Genomic DNA, 20,245 nt, shown 5'->3' on the forward strand with positions numbered 1-20,245 from the left:
GCTTTGTCATCGTCGAGATTCGATTAGGTAATATCGAAGATTGTTTAGGTTCCCTTGCAGCCGACACTAAGAGGGAAACACTCGACAAAAGAAAAAAAAAGAGGAAACTTGGCGAACGAAAGCACTTAAGAGCGAGGGGCGAGGGGCGAAGGGCGAGGTACTTTTTGAATAATTAGCGCGCGAACTGATGATGTACTTAATTGCAGTTTTTAGTGTGGCTTTTCGCCTGCTTGAATGTAAACTTGCACGCAACAGCGTTTCCATCTGTTTGACGTACTCACTCTCCCGTCTTTTTTTTCGCGCATGAGTGCTTGCCTTTTTTAGTGGATCTTAAGCAGCGTGGCACCGCGGTAACACGATGCAACGGAGAAGTATGTTAAGGAGTTTTTTCGAGAATTTTGGGAAACAAAGAAAACATTAGAAGATAATTCTGCTTCGAATGTACAGTTTTTTCTCATCATCCGATATCAAATTGAAGACAGTATTTTTATATCTGATATCTCTTTGTTCGTAATACTTTTTTGTCTTACTTTTTTTTTGGAATAAACAACGTGATATACTTTGATCATAATTATGGCGGTAACGATAATAAACATCATTTCCGTTAAAAGAAAACACTGTACTACTAAAAATAACAAATTGTATAGCAATAAACTGCGTCTACAGACAACGAGGAAATAAAACGCCAGCTCGTATAAAGTCACATTCGACCGAAGGTGAAGAGAAAAGAGCCAATCTTTTTTCGCAAGGCTTACAATCCAGTTTTAGGCAGCGAAATCGATCAAGGAGATCGGGAGAGAGAGAGAGAGGGAGAGAGTCTTCAAGGACATTAGTTTACGAAAGTCGAACAGTCGTGCCATTTTTCTTTCGCTCAATTATGAAAAAAAGCAGAATTCGCTTGCGATTTAATTTCCGACGGGATGACTTCGTACGCGCAGAGTTACCAAAAAGCATTGGAAAGTGTTGTTACAAGACTATCGTTTCTGTTCGTCGTTGTGTCGAATGAAGGAAAAAGGCGCTTCGATGTCTGTTTTCTCTCGTGGCATTTGTGAATAATTTCGCAAACGAGCTGTGAGTTACGTAGTTTCAGACTGAAACGTTCAGCTGCGACGCGACTGTGGAAGCGCTGTAGATCATTAATTTTCGCGAATGCCTGCAATTTTATAGCGGAGCTCGTCTTAACATTGAACAATAGTCAGTGATGAACTCGAAATAAAGAAAAGATTAAAACTCGTACGATTTATCGCTCTTCTTGAATTTTGCCAATTGATTAAGAAACGTCTAGGTCGCTAGTCGTAAGTGGACAAGTCCGAGTATGGTCAGGCATCGATCACGCGCGACTGGCTCACGCATAAAAGCGCAAAATGATACTTGTGCTTCCCTAAGCTGTCGCGCCTTGTGGTCGCGCGCGCGCGCTTAGCAACGCGTGAAAAAAACAAGCGCCTCGCGTGTCTGCGACATCGTATCTCTCTCTACGAGCGCGCAACCCTACGAGGGTCTCACCCGCAAGCGTTTCCATTGTCTTCCCTTCCTCGATTTTCCAAGCAGCTCATGCATTTCTTTCTCTCGATTGTGCTTGCTGAATGGATGCTTTTAGTCCCGTACTTTCGCATGTACGTGTGTAATAAATAGACTTTGTCGCAGCGCAGTGCGTTGACTCCTGTCCTACGTAGCTTTCATTAGAAAGATTTCCTCGAGCGAACAATAACTGGCGCAAACATTGATATCTCTTCGAGCGAGACAGAAGGAGCGCGTTGTTCGATTATCGATGCTACAAAACTTTGCCAAAACACCTCGTCTTTCAACGACGAAGAATTCAATTTTCAAGCTAGACAACGAGTGGAGTGCGTTAAAAAAATTGAAAAAGCCCCAGATAGCCAACAATTTGGCGCGCGAAAAGCGAGTGGCGCACGCTGGTAATTGAAACGCGTCGCAGGCTGAGAGGAAAAAAGGCGGCGACATATTATCCTTTTTTTTCTCATCCTGCCACGAAGCCGACAAATTAATGGATTCCTTTGTCGGCTCTCTTGCCCAGGAGCTTTTATTTGGCCCACTGATTGGCCGACGTGTGTCGCTAGCCGTTTGATGAATACTTGTCTATTTATACTTTTGCCCGTAAATCTGTAATCTCGTGGGTGAACGTGGAAAGAAATGCAGACTACGAAGGTATAGAGTGTTCGTTCAATAGTTCGTTACGTTCGAGATTTCGAGATGTCTTGTCCGTAGCGAAAAGTTAGTTTCCAACAGATGGCCAGTTACAATTTGAAGCCGTACTTTATAACGAAAGACTAAGAATTAATCGCACAATGGGGCATCGTCAGATGAGAAATTTATCTTCGGTTGTCATCTTGTTACGAGAAACGGTATTCAATCTTTTCCTTCGCTTCCTCTTGTTTTAAATCGAGTTTCCATTGTGCCTCGTAACTCAACTGTGACCTGGTTAGCAACACCAAGACATCTGTTTGAATCGTCGTCCAAGTGGTATTTGTTCTCTTTGCTTGGCTAATATTTGCAGCTTTCAACAAAGAGGCGACCAGCCGTCCTTGGCGCCGCAGAGAGACAACGCCAAAAGTACGTTCACGCGCATAAACCGAGTTTTTCCGCCCAGCTGTTTTTATTCCGCGAGTCGTTTACTCAAAAAGAAGTCCTGTAAGCTCATCGCCGGAGCTGAATGTACTGTCGCGAGACTAAGATCGATCGGACGCGCGAGAACAGCTTCGCCGAGTCAAAGTGCGCGTTGCATTATTTAGCGTATACTCGCGAGAGCAAACAAGTTTCTTTTTCTCCGACGCGGACGATGGTATCGTAATAAATCTCGAGTGCGTCTCATTGGCTAATGGAAGAGACGCACGAAAAGAAGCTTGCGTAATTAGAAATGTTGCTCCGTCGTCGATGATCAAGTGGAGCTTTATATTTCAATTGTAACTCGGACAGGGCGTGATTTAAGCGCGCCTCGCAAGAGCGAGAAAGAGTCACCAGATGGAAGTCGAAGCACTAAAGATTTAAGCAGACCATGTGTCAGCGCGCTGGAGAGGAAGGGATAATTCGTCGGTGACGGCGGTTCATGTTTGACCGCGAACTTGCACGTGAGTTGGTTTACAAGCGAGACTCGCCTTTTCCCATTTCGTGAGACATATTTTCTCATTGAAAGTGATCTTTTAACCAATAGCCTTGCCAGTGCAGTTATTTTTTTATTTTTGCCGGTCGCACTCTGGTTCAATTCGAAAGAAAATCTCGAAATCTTGCGTATTTCGAATGAAACGTTCACTCTTGTCTATGTTTTTTAATCCAGGTAAAAACGTAAAGTCTTGGTTGTCTGGAGCAGCTAACGCAGCTAACGAAGCGTCATAAAGCCTTGGTGCAATTGATCCCTTTGCATCGTAAAAAAGCAGCTGCGACAAACGAACGTTTGTTGGCGAGAGAGAGATGCAGGTTCATCGCAAAGCACCGAAGCAATAACTTTTTGCTCGCGATCTCCCGCTGAAAAACGGGCGAGCAGGTGCGTCGTCGCTCTTTCCGGGCCTTTAATCAAGACCTAGGTGATTTTTCGGCCAGTGAGTTTAACAAGCGAGCAGCGCAACTTTTAATACCTTTCGGATACAGTGAGAATAATGATAATTTTTTTACGAGCATCGCCTATTGATCGTCATTGTTCTTCCTATTTTTGCAGCCGTAACAAGCGTTGATTAACGTGCAAATGGTAATTGCTCTTCCCGGCGATGCTTCACGACAGAGTCATTGATTATTTTCATCGTAGAGCGTATTTCAAAATTTTAGCGTGGAAATGTCAATGTCGATCGCGCATCTCGCCGTGTCCGCCGAGTGACGTTTACGATCCACGCGAGATGCGTCGCTAAGAAAAGATTCGTCAAAATGTAAAATAATGGCAAGCGTTTAATGTTTCTCGCCTTCGTTTGTTGTCGTAGACACACGATACTCGGGCACAATTCATCTGACTGATTGAGCTTAAATTTTCATAGCGTTGTCGGCAATAACCGTGAAAATAAATGAGGTGAGGGCAGAAACAAAAGGAAGCAGGTGTTGTCGCCTAAAAGTGCATAAATCGCAGGTAATTGAAAACAAAAGTAGCAGCATTGTGGCGGCGAGCTCGCCTCGCTGACGAAGCTATTCGTCCATGCGTTAACGCCCTCGTCACAAGGTTGTTGCTGAGCCGCTTGTAATTCAGCGAGCGGAGGACGCTTCAGACTCGCGAGCAATTCATACTCATTTATGGGATGATTACACGACGGATACTAGTCCGCGCGAGCGACGTGCGTAAAAACGCGCGCAGCGTCGATTTATGCAGCAGTAGTTATTGCTCGTACAATGCCGGCTAAAACCGCTCGACTATAAAACTATAAATAACGCAGCAGCCTGCACCGCAACTGAATCTTCCTCATTGCCATGCGAAAAAAGCTCTCGATATCGTAGCCACGACGCCTCCACTCCGATTTTTGCCGCTGCGTCCTTTACGAATAATGCCATTGGATTCGGTTGCATTTTTCGCTCGCGCGTGATTTTGCATAGCGATCTCGTTCATTTTTCTCGCGTTCGCGTACATAAATAAATCGATACATTTCTCGTCTCAAGGAAATATTTCTCGAGGGCGAGATTGCTGAGATTGTTCGCGAAAGCAGCTCGGCAGAAATTTTTGTTCATTTTGCGAACGACCGTGTGCCTTTAGCTACTTTTTGCCTGCGCGGCTGCTGCGCTTTTCAATCCACTCGGCATTCCAATCTACAATGTCTCGATGATACGGTTGCCTGGCTCGTCTTACGCGGAAAATGGTTCACTGCTAAAATGTAGCCCTCCCTGCCTGGCGTAGACTGCAATCGGAGAGCATTTGCGTGGTCTTAGGATTGCTCATTTTTTCACGTATAGCGCACACTTCTCACTTTCCTCTAGTTTTTCTTCTTCCATTTTGGAATTTATCGCCTTCTCGCGAGCTCATTTCCATTTCAACGGCCCCGTTCACGCGAAACAGCCCTGCCACCGTAAAAAATATATATGTTCCGTTGAATGTGCAAAATGCGCGAGAGAGGGAGGGAAGAAAAATGTCGCACGAATAGGAAACAAACGAAACAGAAAGCTCCATCTGCGGGTGCGCGGAGGCGAAGCGTTTCACATCTGGCCGCTGGCCTCGTAGCCCAGATAGGCGCACGTTCCCGCAGCTTCTCGAGGGAGCAGCCAAATAAGCGTCGTTATCAGTTCGGCAGGTGCGGCGCTCGGCTAATTAAGGGGCCGACAAAGCTCGAGCAACTTTTCGCACATCGAGATACGGCCTTTAAAAGCCATTGTGCGGCGCGTATCGCTCGCGGTCTGCCGCTAGCCCAAGGACTCGCCTCTTAATTAACAGAAGGGGAGCCGGCTATATCGGAGGCGGCAAACTCGCCAGCCGCATACAGATGACGGACGAAAGCTGAAGCATTGTTCGCGCTCTGAGCGTTATTGCCGGCGCGCGTTTCGCTCATTTCTTCGGAAATGGCTTTTGGCTGTGGACAGGAGAGCACGTTTCCCGGTTTTCGGCGAGCTCTCGCGCAGAACGAACGCGGCCCCCCTTGGCGAGCGAACGGCAGACGCGCGGGATCGAGAAAGATCCGCGAACTGCATTTTTCGCACTCGACCTGCCGAGTCGCGGAGCGAACAAAGACCAGTGTGCCAATTGGAGACGGGAAGCTCTGCGAGACATGGCGTGAGCGAGCTTTTCGACGCTCTCGACCTTGCGCTCAATAACCGATGATTGTTATTGATAGGACGCGCGCGCGTGGCCTATGTCCTATTTTTCTCGTCTGCGAGCACTTGTATCGTGCGCCGCTCTGCCAGAAGATTCAATCATTGCTCGCAATTGCCACGGCGACGTCGTCGTGATTCTCGCGCAGCTTTTCCAAGTCGGCGCTTCGCGCACGCTCGCAATGACGTACCTCGCATTACCCGCGCTGCCGACGACCAGCTTTTCCACGGTGACATATTTCGCTTCCTCGTACTCCACGCACAGATGCGGCATTCGCTAGATCCCGTCTCTCCGTGCAATTTTAATGAAGCTCGCTGTACGAATGATCGGCGATTCCAGCGACGTCCGACAACGAGGCTATTGATTTTTGACCTCGCGGAATTTTCAAAACTCGTACTCGCGAATCGTAATTGGCTCTGCATGCTACGCGAACGAGACTTCAATTGAGCGCATCTCTTGGCACAGCGTTATCGATCACATCGACTATTATGCCTACACACGCACGCGTCTTTCTGCCTTTGATCTTCCCGGGCTGACGCGGACATGGTCAGATGGGATAAGCAAATTACCGCTCTCTGTTCGCGCTACACGTCACTATTTACGACAAACTACAAATGCCTAATTGGATAAAGGAAAGAGCTGAAGCTTTTACGATCGTATTTCGATGGAAGTTTCGCGCGTGAAATTAACCATTCGTCAAAAGTATAACTTTGAATTCTCATGACGACGAAGCGATTCAAAAGTTTATTTTCGCGACTAACTCGCGCGAGTCGTAAAGGGAAGCGGATGGAAAATTGAATTTCGTGTATGGATTTTTAACGAGCCTCGGAGTCAAAAATTTACAACTACGTACACAAGTGCGCGCGCGTGAGAGAGAGAGAGTGACGCAAATCCCGACTGCGAAGAAAATGCAAAAAAAAACAAAGGAAAGAAAAAAAGCGCAAATCGCAACAATATCTCGTGAAGCCTCGCTGCACGGCAATTAAAAACCAGCTGCACGTAATAAGCCGGTTATTTACTTGCCGGCGCGTTTCGTGAAAAACCGGAGGGAAAGAATCAACCGATTAATCCAAGCGTGAATTTAGTAGTCGGCATAATACGCTGCCACCAATATATGCGCGTATATTTTATCGGAGTTTGGCGTTGGTGAAGCCATTTTCTCTGTTTGCCGTAAAATTCAATATCCTACGAAAGCATTTAACGAGGTTATTCAGCGAAGAGAGGCTCGCCCCCCCCCCCCCCCCCAGCCCTCTCTTGAAAGGATTGAGCAAAAAGGGAAAAGGTGAGTACTTTAAATTTTAGGGCCTCCGCGGCAGCGTCAGTCTACTGGCTTTCTAATTTCTCGGCGGAAAGGAAAGCCACCGTGCCGCCATAACCACCACTGCTGCGCGCTTAATTATTATGAAAATTGTGCCTTTTGTTCTTTTTTTCGCGCAAAAAGCCCCCGCGGACTGAGCTTTCACGCCGGGGATTCGCGCACAGAGAAAAAAATCCTCTGTTTTTTGCTATTCTTACCGCGAGCCTCCACTAACGCGCTCCTGCAATTATTTCCGAGATTTTATGGCTACGCGGGAGTTGGCAGCCGTTTCGGAAAAGCCGAAAAGCGATCGCCGCTCTCCATTACGCGCCTTGGTCATTCGAACATTTTTCTGCCGAACAACGCGATTCGAAATCGAAGAAGCTGGCTTGCACGCCAGGCGGAGAGCGCGACGCTTCCGCGAGCAGAAAATGATTTTTGCACAACATGGAACTCAGGAATGTCTCGTCGAGATTTTAGTCCGAGTCGACCCCCCCCCCCCCCACCCCGTTTCCGCTTGCGGGAATTTCATCTCTCTGTTTGCCTGCCCTCGATGATTATCTCGACGCGCGATATTGAACTTTGATTCTAGTATTCGCGACACGCCAGCGAAAAAATGTTGCCGTCGAAAGGTCGATGGTCAATGAACTCTGCCAGTACACAATAATTTTTTGAAAGCTCTGCGCGTACGTTTAATAAATTTTGAATGATTTTGAATCGACAATGTTAACGTTTACGGACAGTTTACTAAGGTGTCTCTTTGATGTGGGCTCAGGTTGCCAAATCGCCGGAAAAGTCCAGCGCATGCCACTAGATACTGTCCTTTGTCTTTGAGCTGTTACTGTAGTGCGGGTCAAGGGGGGAAGGGGACGGTTTGAAGTGCCGCTGCGCGCGAAGAGGTTTATGGTTTTGCAGTCTAGATATTTTGCAATTTTCGAGAACGAGATAGATCTAGGTCGAGTGCAAGGGCCACTTGCTTTTCCAAAATCCAATTACTGTCGGAGACTCGTCCTGCGTGTACCTGTCGCCATGTATTTGCTGAGACGTTTCGTATCCTTTAGTTGCAAAACTTGTTAGAACGTTACTTCTAAGGATTTTTGGTTTTGTTTACATCACTGATGAAAGCTTTCTCCCATTATGAAACCAGATTACGCGGCTTCAAAGCAACTGCCGTCTGATAAGATAACAAGCTTTCGTGACGTCAAAATATACTGATTCTTTAAATACGAAAATGCAGTACTTTTCAGTTATATCTTACAGTTACATAACCATAAATGTTTTTAGGATGTTGTCATGATTCTTATTACATTTTCTTGGAGACATCAATTCTTTCGTTCGCTTGGTAACGTAAAATCGCAATTTACACCGGTTTTTTATAAAAAAATAAACACATATTTTCTATTTTGACAGCGGTCATTTTCAATCACTACCTTCAAAGAAAATAAAGTTTAAACGTCGAATGTAAATTTTTGCGAAGACTTGTCGATATTCCAACTCAATGTTTAATGACAAATCATCATTTAAAGAGATTTCAATCTCATTAACAAATTGTCATATAACCAATATTCTACTTGAGCAGCTATAAGCTATAATCTGCCAAACGTTATTTGAACATTCCCGGTAAAGAATATAAACTGACTGCGCCGATGCAGCAGTGAAAGCGACAAAATGCACGTATGATAGATTGCGAGCAAACCAGCATTCAAAAAAGGAAGAAAGAATGACCACTGGAGAACAATAGGAGGCACCCGTAGGGCAACAAACATTTGCAGCGGAACAATATCGTTGCAGTTTTGCGACAACTATTTGGTGGCAGCGCATGTGGGATAATGTATTCGTGTAAACGCGGAACGGGCAATGCATATGGTATTTGAAAGCAGCAGCCGTTTACAGGGACAACGCGGACGGGGAGAACGACGAGGGAGGGTTGCACAATTATCCGATGTATATATGCTTTTAACATCTTAGGGCGCTCGCGTGTAAAGGGTATCGCGTGGAGTGCAGGTTCGATAGATCGATTCTATTATCGGTCGATGCGCAGCTTCCATTAGAGTGCCTCCTACTACTGCACCCTCATTTGGCTGATCCCCGCTGCGTGTCCGTATTCAACCTCGTTAGTCTATCGTAATTACTGGAAAGGGAGACGCGAGAACTGCAGCTGGACTCTAGTCGTTATTTGCAGTCTCGATACGTCGAAAGGCAGCATCGCGTGCATTAATGACTTCCAGACGACGAAAAACACAGCCCTTCGAACTGCAACATATGACCTTAGTGCAGCTGGCTCCTCGCTGCGATATCGCTGCGATTGGTCATTGCACCTGATATATATATATATATACCTCGCCATTAAAGGATGTTCAATGAGCGAAATCACGCCGTGGTTCGGAATTAAATGAACCGCAATTAGCGGGAATAACTCGCCTTAACAAGCTGAAAATCCACGCGTAAACAAGTGTATATGCACGCTGCAGGAATTCCAAAGGTGCGTGAGTTAGTACAATAGGGGCTATCTATCCATAAAATATTTCGTAAAATATTTCGGAACCGAATCTCATCACATGAACAATTAGCACACATTCCCCAAGCAAAAGTCGAACAACAATAATGTATTTTCGTGACGCGGCGCGTCGCCGCGACAAACTTTGCGCGAAAAGAAAAAGAGAGAAAGAAGGGCAAAAAAGAGAAGTCTCGCTCAGTTTAATGTTAAAAGCATTCCCCCAGGGCGAAAATTCGTACAATCGCTTTTCTATTTTTAATTATAATGCTCAGTTGAAAAGAAGGATCCAGGACGAGGATTCACTCCCCCGAGGGAAGTAAGAGGAGAAAAAGTCTCCGTAATCTTCGGGTGCTTTGAAAACTTGCTTTTTTTCTCGCGAACATCTGCGATTCTGGTTATTTTTCGACTCGTGGCGAACTTTTCTTTGTTAAAAGTGGCCGCGTTACGAAAAACAAAATTGTGTGGTGCATGTGATCCATTATCGTGCCAACCGAGTGCGTTTTTTTTCTTTTCTGCGGTTCGAGGCCGTCACACGGTAGAATATCATTAAATTTATTCACCTTGCCGCGATGAAAGGTCTACTTCAGTCGCACGCGCCTCTTCCGCTTATTCCTATCTCTTGACACTTTTTTGTGGAAGAAAGGTTGTGTTATTGCGTTTCTTTTCTTCGTTCCTCCCTTTTTTACTTGCACAATGCGCCTTTATTTTTTTTACGAACTCGTGTTTTCACCAACTCAGTTTACTGCTATACTTCCGCAAGATCTATTTACTTCTTCATAAGGTACTTTCGTGTTGTTTTTCTTCTGTTTGCGACTCAAGCTCGTTTGTGTCCTTGTTCGAAACAGCGCGCTACAAAAGAGATTCGCATGCGCTCGGCCGAGAAAAACGAGAGGACGTGGTCGCAGCTTCGGAGCGAAGCTCGCTTGCGCGGCCACTGCTACACGTACGCCAGGTACAAGTGTGTTGATCCACGAATCGATTGTGTTGCAGGTGGAGCTGAAGCCATTGCGCGAGACGAGCATCGCCGTCCCTCCACAGCCGCCCAAGATCCTGGAGAAGCGCAAGACCGAAGACACCGAAGCCAGCAAGGACCTTAAAAAGGTACGGTGAAAAAACTTTGTTGCCTTCGTAACGAGCGAGTTCCTTGTAATTGCCGCCTAATCGTAAAGGCGAATGAAAAGTTTGGGCGAGAGAGGGAAATAGGCCAAGTAGTCTGCTGGGATGTTTCCTTCGCGCGAGCTTCCATGAGGGTTACGGGGCATTAAGATGCTACCAATGCAAAACGCGAGCTTTCCGATCGTTGTTTTTATCGCCCCTCAAATGGCATTTATCGGACGATCGCTGCGATAAATCCCCCGCGGAGCGAACTACTGCGCACACAATGCCCGCGTGCACGCGGGTTCAGCGCCAGAACAATAGTCTCCGACGATCGATTGGCACCAGTCGACGTCTACTGCCCTTCCCCCTGCGTTTCCATGACTGCGTTCGCCTATCGTTTATTGCCATCCTCGAACAAGAGCCGCGGCTTTTTTTTGCATTTTTGCAGCTCGCGGCTTGCTCCTCGAGTCAGATGACGCGTGTGCCAAGTTCGCGACTTGCTAATGGATCAGTCGAGTCGCGCTCCATTCTTCATCGAGCAACGCCGATCGCGCTCGCGCGCCTCGTCCATATCTCGCGAAAAAGCGAATGATCGATCACAAGTCGGATTCGCTTTAGCTTGCGCGCTTGCGTTACTTTGTTTCGGCAGTCTGAGCGGATGAATGTCGCCTTCTTTCTCCCAGTCAATATTGTCTGAGCTAACCGCTTGAATACACGCGGATGGGAAAACAATCGTTGCAATTAAACTACGAGACCACTTGAGGGGTATAATTATTTCTCTCTACTTCTATTACAAACACACTTGAAATCTTGAACAAAAGCTATGGCGTCTTGTAACGAAACTCAGTACTTTCGAAGGCTAGTCAATTGTTTGGAAAGCAAAGTCAACTTTGCCGCAACAGAAAAAAAAAGAAAAAGATAAGTAGATTACTTGCCATCGCATCCGCTCATTAACCCAAGCTTTTGCGCGTATAAAAAAAATCTTTAGGGCGCGCACATTGAAGTAGCTTAGAGTGGCCGTACAGCTGTGCTCTAAATATACATATATAAAAAGAAAACGTGATCTCTTCAAAAGTTTTCCATCCCAAGAATTACGGCTGACATCCACAGTAAGTCTCAGTCAAAACTTACTAAATGTCTAGGATGCCGTTGGAAAAAAGAATAGAATATCTATAGTCCAGTTGTAATCGCACAGCCAGGAGTCGGTTGAATGAACCGTCAGCAACAGGCGACTGCGACTTTTATTTCCTTTGTCCGTGCGCTCGCGCATAGATACGTCTGCCAAGCGTCCGCCGAGCAACTTTTCAGCGCGCGAGATACGCGCGAGTCTCTGTTTTCATTCGGAGCGGAAAAATTGATATTCCCCCTGTACTTTCTTATACTCTCTCGCACGAGGAATCTGCTTGCTCAACCCCCTTTTGTTCCCTGGGTTGCGTACGTGCCTCGAATCAGTCAGTCGCGAAAACTTGTCTGACGAATGAACGAATGGCGTCTCCGAATTGAATGATCGGCGAAAATTTTCCGGATTATCGTCACCGAGGCAAATCCCTGTCGCGTCTCTCTCACTGCCAGTGTGTGTAACACACGAGGGACAGTGAAAAAGACTTACTTACGCTTCGCGCGATGCGAGAAATGGACATTCAAATATCGGCTCTGATTTCATTGACTTCTTTGACGTCTTTCCAAATTACTTGGCCACCCACGCTCCTGAATTATTCATGAGCATAACGCGAAATTGCCGCTACTTATGCTATATTTTACAGATTGCAGTTACGAGGCTGTATTTATTTATGCGCTGTATGAATTTTAATCGCATCTCGAGAGATTTGCATTTACAGTCGTTTCATTATAACTCGCTCACTCTCCGCTGACATTACTGTTGAAAGACGACTTATTTGCTCCTATAAATATAATTGAAACCTAGATTATTTCAATACTACGTTTATCTTGGCGATTGGCTCATAATAGAGTAATAGAAAGTATCTGTTCTGTTGAGGGAAAACGAATTTGCATATTTTTATAACGTTACTGAGCTCTTGGGGTCGCTGACATCAACTGCTCAAGCGAAAGTGAAATAAAAGAAATTTGTTCCTCGAGGGAACAAAGCCAATAACCCGCTTTACCTTAGCCCCCATTATCTGGCTTTTTCTTTCCAACAACGAATAAGGGTCAGCTCTCTGTGGTGCGTTTTGCCCAGGAAAAAATGATGAACGAAAACTACCTGGCTTCTCAGGCTATACGCATGTGATGTAACTTTAGATTTTTCAATTTATGGAGCGTAAAGAGCTTGATAAGTATACTCAAACGACGTTGAGAAGTGATTCGCAATAACATTTTGCTTTAATATAAGTGCAATAATGGAAACGTAACGAGAGTTTGAAACATAACTTTCTAAGTAAATGGAAAATATAACGCTCTTAATCCACGTTAATGCAATCCCACGGGTCTCGCAGTGCGTTGAAAGAACTGTTAGGCGCGCATAAAAATTTGTGAGTTCGCGCCGCGCTACGATTCTCTTCCCAGACAAAAAGAAGCCATATTCCAGAAGCACTTGAGCACCCTAATGTTCTAATGTCCATTGAAAAAAAAAATGGGGGCCCCGCGCATTCATGCAGGAATTTACACCCCTGCAACAACAATCGCAGGGCGGCGGCTTTGTTGGCTAGAAAATTAGACTGCGCGCGCACGCGTACACAAGGGACTTTCTTAGCGCAAGAACGCGTACAAAGTTTCTTACGCGAACTGCAGTGGTACAATAGGGAGGAAAGAACAATCGCGTCGTCCGCATCAAAGACGTACACACACGCACGCGCGCTACACAGCCTTTGACGTTGGCCGCTTTCACGCGTGGCGACTGGCGCGAGAGCGAGTGGGTGGCGGCGCTGCTGGTTTCTCTGTTTATCCGAGGGGAGCTGCTTTTGTTCGCCGGACTGAATGGGCGTCTTAACGTAATTACGACGCGGCAAGATCGGCCATTGACGTTAAGAAAGCGAGAATCGCGCCCCGCCGTCGACGATCGCTCGCGATAACAATCCGACGCATACTAATCTTGAACTTCTGGCACTTAGCTTCGTCAAACGATGTAATGCCAGTAGTACAAGCCGACGTTCTCTCAGCCTGGCATTCTGCGAGAGACTTCTCATTAAACCCCCTGGCCCCGCTTCGCGACTGTCCGCGACTTTTCTCTCATTTCGCTCCTATTTTCTCGTATTTGCATATAGCGAGTAAACAATTATTCCTTTCGTCGAGGGGCGGGACAACGGGGCGCTTTTTCGTGTGCTGCACTGTTTACAGTATCTCTTTGGTTTTTATTTGCAGGCGAAATTGGAAACGAAGGCTCTGAAAGCGAAGAGGCCCGGATTCACCGACGAGCGCTACAACGAGACCAGCTACTACGTGGAAAATGGTCAGTATTACGACTGCACTGTAGCGCAATATCCGCGCACTCTCTTGTCTCTATTTCGAAACATATATTTTTTGGCCGCTCGATGTGGAACGCGCGGTCAGATGTCGAATTTTAATACGATTATAACGTTTTCGCGGCTTCAGCCGCGCGCGCGCGGATTCACTAATATCCAGGATTATCAAACTGACAATTATCGCTCTGGAAATTGATAAGCTTTTACGGGCTCGACGCGCCGATATGGAGCGTTGAACATTTCCAGATAGAAGGAACGCCATACGTAACGAGAAACTTTCACAAGGGAATATAGCCGCTCGTAAAGTTCCGGCGTAGTTTTTTATATTACGCCCTATATGTTTTTATATTGCGTCAACCAGACCCGCGCCAAATAATATTCTAATGCATTTTTTTTTTGCCTCGCGCGGATAAAACAGATACTAAGTGTTTAATTTTAATGCTACAAAGGGGCCATTTTATACCCTGAGAACGCTAGAAAGTTTAAACTTTAGCTTATCAATTCGCCCGAGCGAGAGAAAACGTTGGCAAGCGACACGGTGCTTTTATTAATCTTCCTTCTTCTAGAAAACGTTACACCGAGATAAAATCGAACTGCAAATGCCTTTTCCATTGCCATAAGGGAGAAGAAGATCGTCGGGCGAAAAAAATAGGCCCGCGTGTAATATCGACAACCGATGTCTGCTCCACATTCGAATAATTTTTTTTCTTTCTTTTTTTTAGTGACGGCAACCCCTCGTAGTCGATGAAACAAAGATCTATTAATGCCACTCGACGAGTACAGGTTCTCGAGACTTTAAGTTCGGCGTCTTTTCTTTCTTATTTTTTTACGGTCATCAGACACGATGAATGGTTTTTTAGCTTGGCGGCGAGGGCGACGGGGTGTAAGCCTCTTCAATTTTTACTGGCAGTATTTTTGAGAGGCACGCGCTTCTCGAATGTCTTGTGCTAATTCCTTGTGAGCTTCCTATACAATTTCATGACGGTTTGAAAATCGTTCGAGCCTTAGAAAGATTTTTTAAAAATGTGGTTTTGAAACGTTAATGTAACTTCGGACGATGGCATTTCATTTCAATGTAAAACCTACTGTTACGACACACTTGGAGAAAACCTTGCAGTGGCTATTCGATACTGAAATAATTTTGCAGCGATTTTGATGCATTAACGCGAGGCCAACGTGCTGCTAAAACGAGGTACCGATAATAATTATTCCGCTTCAAGTTCTCGGCGTGTGCTCGAAAAGCTCAAAAGTTACTCGAGCGCACGACAGAATTTCTTTTGTTAATAATTACTTCACATAATAACTGGGCCTCGACTAACAGTTGAAACGTTGAAACGTTGAAACGCTGAAATGTATTAACGATATCAGTCCAACTAATGTTTAGCAAAGGCTTATCAAACACAAATGAAAAACAATTTCGTGTACATGTTTCGCGCTTGGAAATAGCAAGTTAAGCGAATTGCCCCAACGATTCCAACTAATTATAAGTCGAAGCACGCAATAACCATTTGCCGATCGAAATGAAGCGGACAAAAGAGAAAGAGAAAGAGAGAGAGAGAGAGAAATTTTTGCCTAGTTTGACCCCTTTACCACGAGGTTAATTGAAGCTTTTCCCTCGCAACGAGCATTTTAATTATTTTGCTACGTTTTTCGTAGGCTACTAATGAGAACTTTTGCTCGCGTCTCTTTATTTTTTGCGAACAAAAAAGAGCGAGAGAGAGATAGCGAGCCTTTGACATCTGTCTTTCAACGTGTCTCGCGGTTATTTACGTCGATAGCTAAATTAGATGGGCGTGCGATGTTCGTTAACGCACAGACTACTCTCGTGAAATTTGGATACCATTATTACACTGAATTGCTCTGGAAATGTACTCGGCTACTCAAGTTATTCGAGCACAGCGATTTTCGTAAAAATTGCAATGATCGCCGATTTCCTTTTTCGCTCGTGCAGTAATATAGCAAATAATCCGTCAAGTCCGTCCAACAGAATACTAATGAAAGCTCTTTTCCCGCGTTGCCGTTCAATTGAGGTCTAATGCGCTTACGGTACATTATCTTTGTATTATATCAGAATTTTTATGCCTTTTCAAACGTATTTACAAATCGTAGCTGTGAGGCTTTTGAATCAATAACTCACTTGAAAATTTCGTTGCCTCGCTGAAAACTTTGCTTTGAAATTTTATCTCATTTCTGTCTGCGCCTTCCCGGGATATTAACTTCTATTTTCATATAGTATTTCAGAAGAAAAACTTTGCACCGTTAAGAGAGCAAAGCCTATAAATCGTAACTACGAGTTTTGGAAATCAATATAGACCGCGACGCACTCGCAAATATTGGAGCTTGAAAAACACGCGTTAAATACATTTTGGCACTAGCAATAAACCATAAAAATGATTTTATATGTGATATACTTAACAGACAAATATTAGGAATCCTGTTTGATGCCGACTAGTGGTATCGTAAAAATAAATATCCGTTGAAGACGAAATACAAGTCCCTACGTTTCTCGCAGCTCGAAGAAAATGATAATCCGTCTCTCTTGCTCTCTGCTGCATATCTTTCGAAATCCGATCATCGTCATACAACAAAGCTATCCTCGAGGCTCTCGTGGCAACCGGCGGGCAAAGAAATTTGTGTCGTCCGTGTAGCGAAGCAACGGAAGAAAAGCTTCCATGTCGCAAGGCAAACCGGTGCGCGGCATATTTACAGAGCAAACTGGCATCGGCCGATGCAAAAGTCCGGCGTCTAGGCTTGTTGACGCAGAGCAATATTATTTTTGCGCGAGGCAGCACGCGCGAGCTAATTAGAAAAAGAAAGGAGAGACGAAAAAGCGATGAACTTGCCGCCAGGTGAGACGCGTATTTGCGGACGGGCGTTTAAACGCTGGCCCCAGGCCAAATGGTCCCGCGCCCGCGGAAAAATAGCTCTCCGCTGGAGCGGCAGACTTGCAGTCGACTTGCGACGCCTTTTATATTTAAACTACGTGTGCATAAATATTGTCGCTGAGATGTGGTTTCTCGAGGTCGTCGGCTGTTATTATCGTCGTATTGCCGCTCGTTGTCCTGTCGATTTTTCCTAATTGCGACGAGTCGAGCTTGTCGCGTCACCTCGTAATATGGCCTATGGTATTTTTCACGGGCTTCAAATAGCCATTTGGTTGGCTTTCGAATGAAATGTTTCAGTTTCAAGGAATGCAATTTGTATCCTGCGGCCACAGTGTTGTCATTAAAAAAATGTCGCTATTCGTCTGAAATAATGTTCGTCGTAATTTTTCAAATATTTGTTTCCGCGTTGTACAAGACAATTTCATTTTGCAACGCAGCATCTGCAGAGTAATGACAAAAACCAATCTCGTAATATTGTACATTTTAATCTTGCACGCTCGCGACAATGTACCGCAACACTTGACGTTCAATTGCCATTAACAATTGAATTTTAAAAGACCGTCAATGAAGCCCAAATGTAAATTGTTAAGCAGGAGAGGCGAACAACTGAATGACAAGAAAGAAATAAAATGAAAAAAAAAATGAAAAAAATGTCCCGCTAGGAATAAACCTTTGTCCCCGGTCACAAAGTTATTACATTTTTTTACGGACGGCGGTGAATATTCGATTAGGCCTTCCTTTTGTTTTGCTCAAGAGAGCTGAAGCAGCGACTGGGAGGCGAGAGTACGTGATTCAAATCTAGATATACCCCGAGGTCTTTTGTCCGCTACGTCGATACCAGGATTTGGTTTTCTCTGCCTGCCGGCGTATTGTAGTGCCTAGTAAAACTAATTGACAAGTTTTTCTTCTTCGTCTTTTCGTTCGCGAGACGCGGCTGGTATACGACTCTGACCTTGTTCTTGTCCCACGAGAGCCACTGGCGTAGATATATCTTTTTTACTTGACTCGGCGAGGGAAAACCTTTTTCGCTTCATGCTTCGGTTAACTCGTGTGAATTTCAATAGGCCCGAGCTTGAACATTGTGTATTCAACTCGTTGGAGGTTGAGGTCGAAAGGGTAGAAAAAATAAGGCGTCCGAGACGTTGGAAATACGTAGTGTCATGTGGGGCTGTTCGCCTGTTATTAGGTTCCGTGACACACAGCGCGCTGAGATATTAATCGAGCTAAATCCCTCGAAGCTACGTTATCTATATTCGCAAATTGGATTACCGGCTAGCTCTTTCATTTGCACGCGTGCCACTATATTCATCGGAATTTTTGAGCGCGATAAAAAAATATTATTACAACTTCGGCAGATTTCCAACGAATCGCTTGTCCCTCTCTTGTCTATGTCCTCGATCCATGCGCATTTCTTATCTCCTAAACTTGGAAGGTAAAGTCACCGGGAGAAACTTTTATATTTTCTCATACAACACGCCTTTGATTTGACTTTTTTGAAGTTTATTGTCTGCTCCCCCGGGCACAGCAGGATTACAAGTGGGGAGATTCTTCGTCTCGAGAGCTTGACACTTATTAATCAGTCATCGTGAAAAAAAAGAAGTAGGTCGAGGGATGAATCTCCTTCAGAATTCTCACCCCAGGCAAGACTCATTTAACGATACACCGAAAAAAATGGCATCCGAATGCTACATTCAGACTCCTCACGATAGTTCTACTAAAGCTGTACTTGAAAAAAAGCAAAAAACATTACTGGAGAGAATGTAAGAGTTCAAAAAGATCGATAAGTTCACCTTCAGTTCTCCGGAACGAATGAAGAGCTCATCGTTGGATCAAAAATCTTCCCAAAGTTAGGACTGCATTATTTCCGCAGGAACCTATTTGCCCACATCAAAATTCTATGCTAATAGCAGTAATAAGGAAAATTTGTTGAAATATTACGTAATAAGAAGCATATTATTAAGCCTATTAGATTAAATATTAGAAAAGCCGTTAGTCATGTTAGTCTTAGGAAAACCTTAGGGCAAATTAATAAAGGTGTAGGACATAAGATAAGAAAACCTAAACAAAGAAAGATTGGGAAAGTTCCAATATCAAAATCCACAGGGAAACATTTAGAAAGTGAGCCTGCTTTAAATGCATATATTCAGGATTAACTTTGCGTAGAATACAAGGGCTCCTGTTTTTCACGCACGCAAATGAGCCCGTAGCTTTTCATCCGCTTGCGTCGTAAAAAAGAGCCGGCAAATCGAATCGTGTGCGACAAAACGAACTCGCGCAGGAAATAAGTTCTGTCCTCGCACTAGGCACGGCAGCTAATAAATCGAATTCGAAGCGCAGAGCGGAGAAGTTGCTAGTTGTAACTATATCTCGCATTGACAATTCCTTTGCTGAATTATTTACACGAGTTGCAGATTTGCTTGCCTTCGAACGCGTCTTTTATTTATTGTCGGATATAATGGATTGAAATAAAAGTCGTGTGTTTGAATTGAGTGAATCGACGCGAGAAAGACAACTTTATAACGTAGCGCAGTGAATGCGCATACACGTATGTTTTTCAATCGCACAGTTATTGGCTCTCGCTGCGCGAGATAAAAATAACTTGCAATATTTACTGAAGGCAATACAGCGACGAAGTGGAATGAACTTGTTCCTTTCGTATTTCGACGAAAATGTAAAAAGAACGCGAGTGCGTCGTTTGGCGTGTTTCACTTAATGCCATCATCTATCTCAGCAGCTCAACTAGGCGGAGGGGGTCGACTTTTCAGACGAAAACCAAAGCACGTGGGCAGCGACGTCGAAATTCGGAGCAAAGCGTAATTACGACGATCTAATTTGGTTCGGATAATTTTTTCTTTCTAATTTTAATTTTCCCATCCTAATTAGTTGATCGTGTGCTCTCTCTCTCTCTCTCTCTCTCTCTCTCTCTCTCTCTCTCTCTCTCTCTCTCTCTCTCTCTCTCTCTCTCTCTCCTCTGCTCTCATCTCGATCGAGAACGCGGATGATCGCAAGAGGATTTTCCAAGACGCGGAAGTCTCAACGAATCGGCGCCGAATGTTTTTCAGTCAAAGGCAAAGCGAGAGACGAATGGTCTTTTACGAAATGCTCGCTACTTTTTCAATTGCATTCACGTACGGAGAAGGGATTTAATCGCGTTCACGTGCCGAAAGTGGCCGTACATTGGTATGCGGCGCACTCGGAAAAACAAATGGAATCAGTCTCTTAATCCACATTGGCCTGTGCGCGAGAGGAGCGAATTTTCATTGGAGCCGAGGTAAAAAGTTGAGTTTGCGATACCCTATCAAAAAACTTTACACTCTA

At 44.8% G+C, this 20,245-nt stretch overlaps 1 protein-coding gene across 4 annotated transcripts in view; it reads left to right on the forward strand.

The window, feature by feature from the left end:
• The window catches only part of LOC131665006 (pseudouridylate synthase RPUSD2-like), an 89,672-nt gene that overhangs the window by 53,753 nt on the left and 15,674 nt on the right, over nt 1-20,245 (forward strand). For all 4 annotated transcript variants that reach the window (XM_058936574.1, XM_058936577.1, XM_058936576.1 and 1 more), the window contains 2 exons: nt 10,516-10,626; nt 13,942-14,029. In XM_058936574.1, the coding sequence (XP_058792557.1) occupies nt 10,516-10,626; nt 13,942-14,029 (199 nt within the window). The remainder of the gene's footprint in view (nt 1-10,515; nt 10,627-13,941; nt 14,030-20,245) is intronic.

This window comes from Phymastichus coffea, unplaced genomic scaffold (genome assembly GCF_024137745.1).
Source record: "Phymastichus coffea isolate CEN01 unplaced genomic scaffold, Cenicafe_Pcof_1.1 PCOF00047, whole genome shotgun sequence".
Classification (NCBI taxonomy): Eukaryota; Metazoa; Arthropoda; class Insecta; order Hymenoptera; family Eulophidae; genus Phymastichus; species Phymastichus coffea.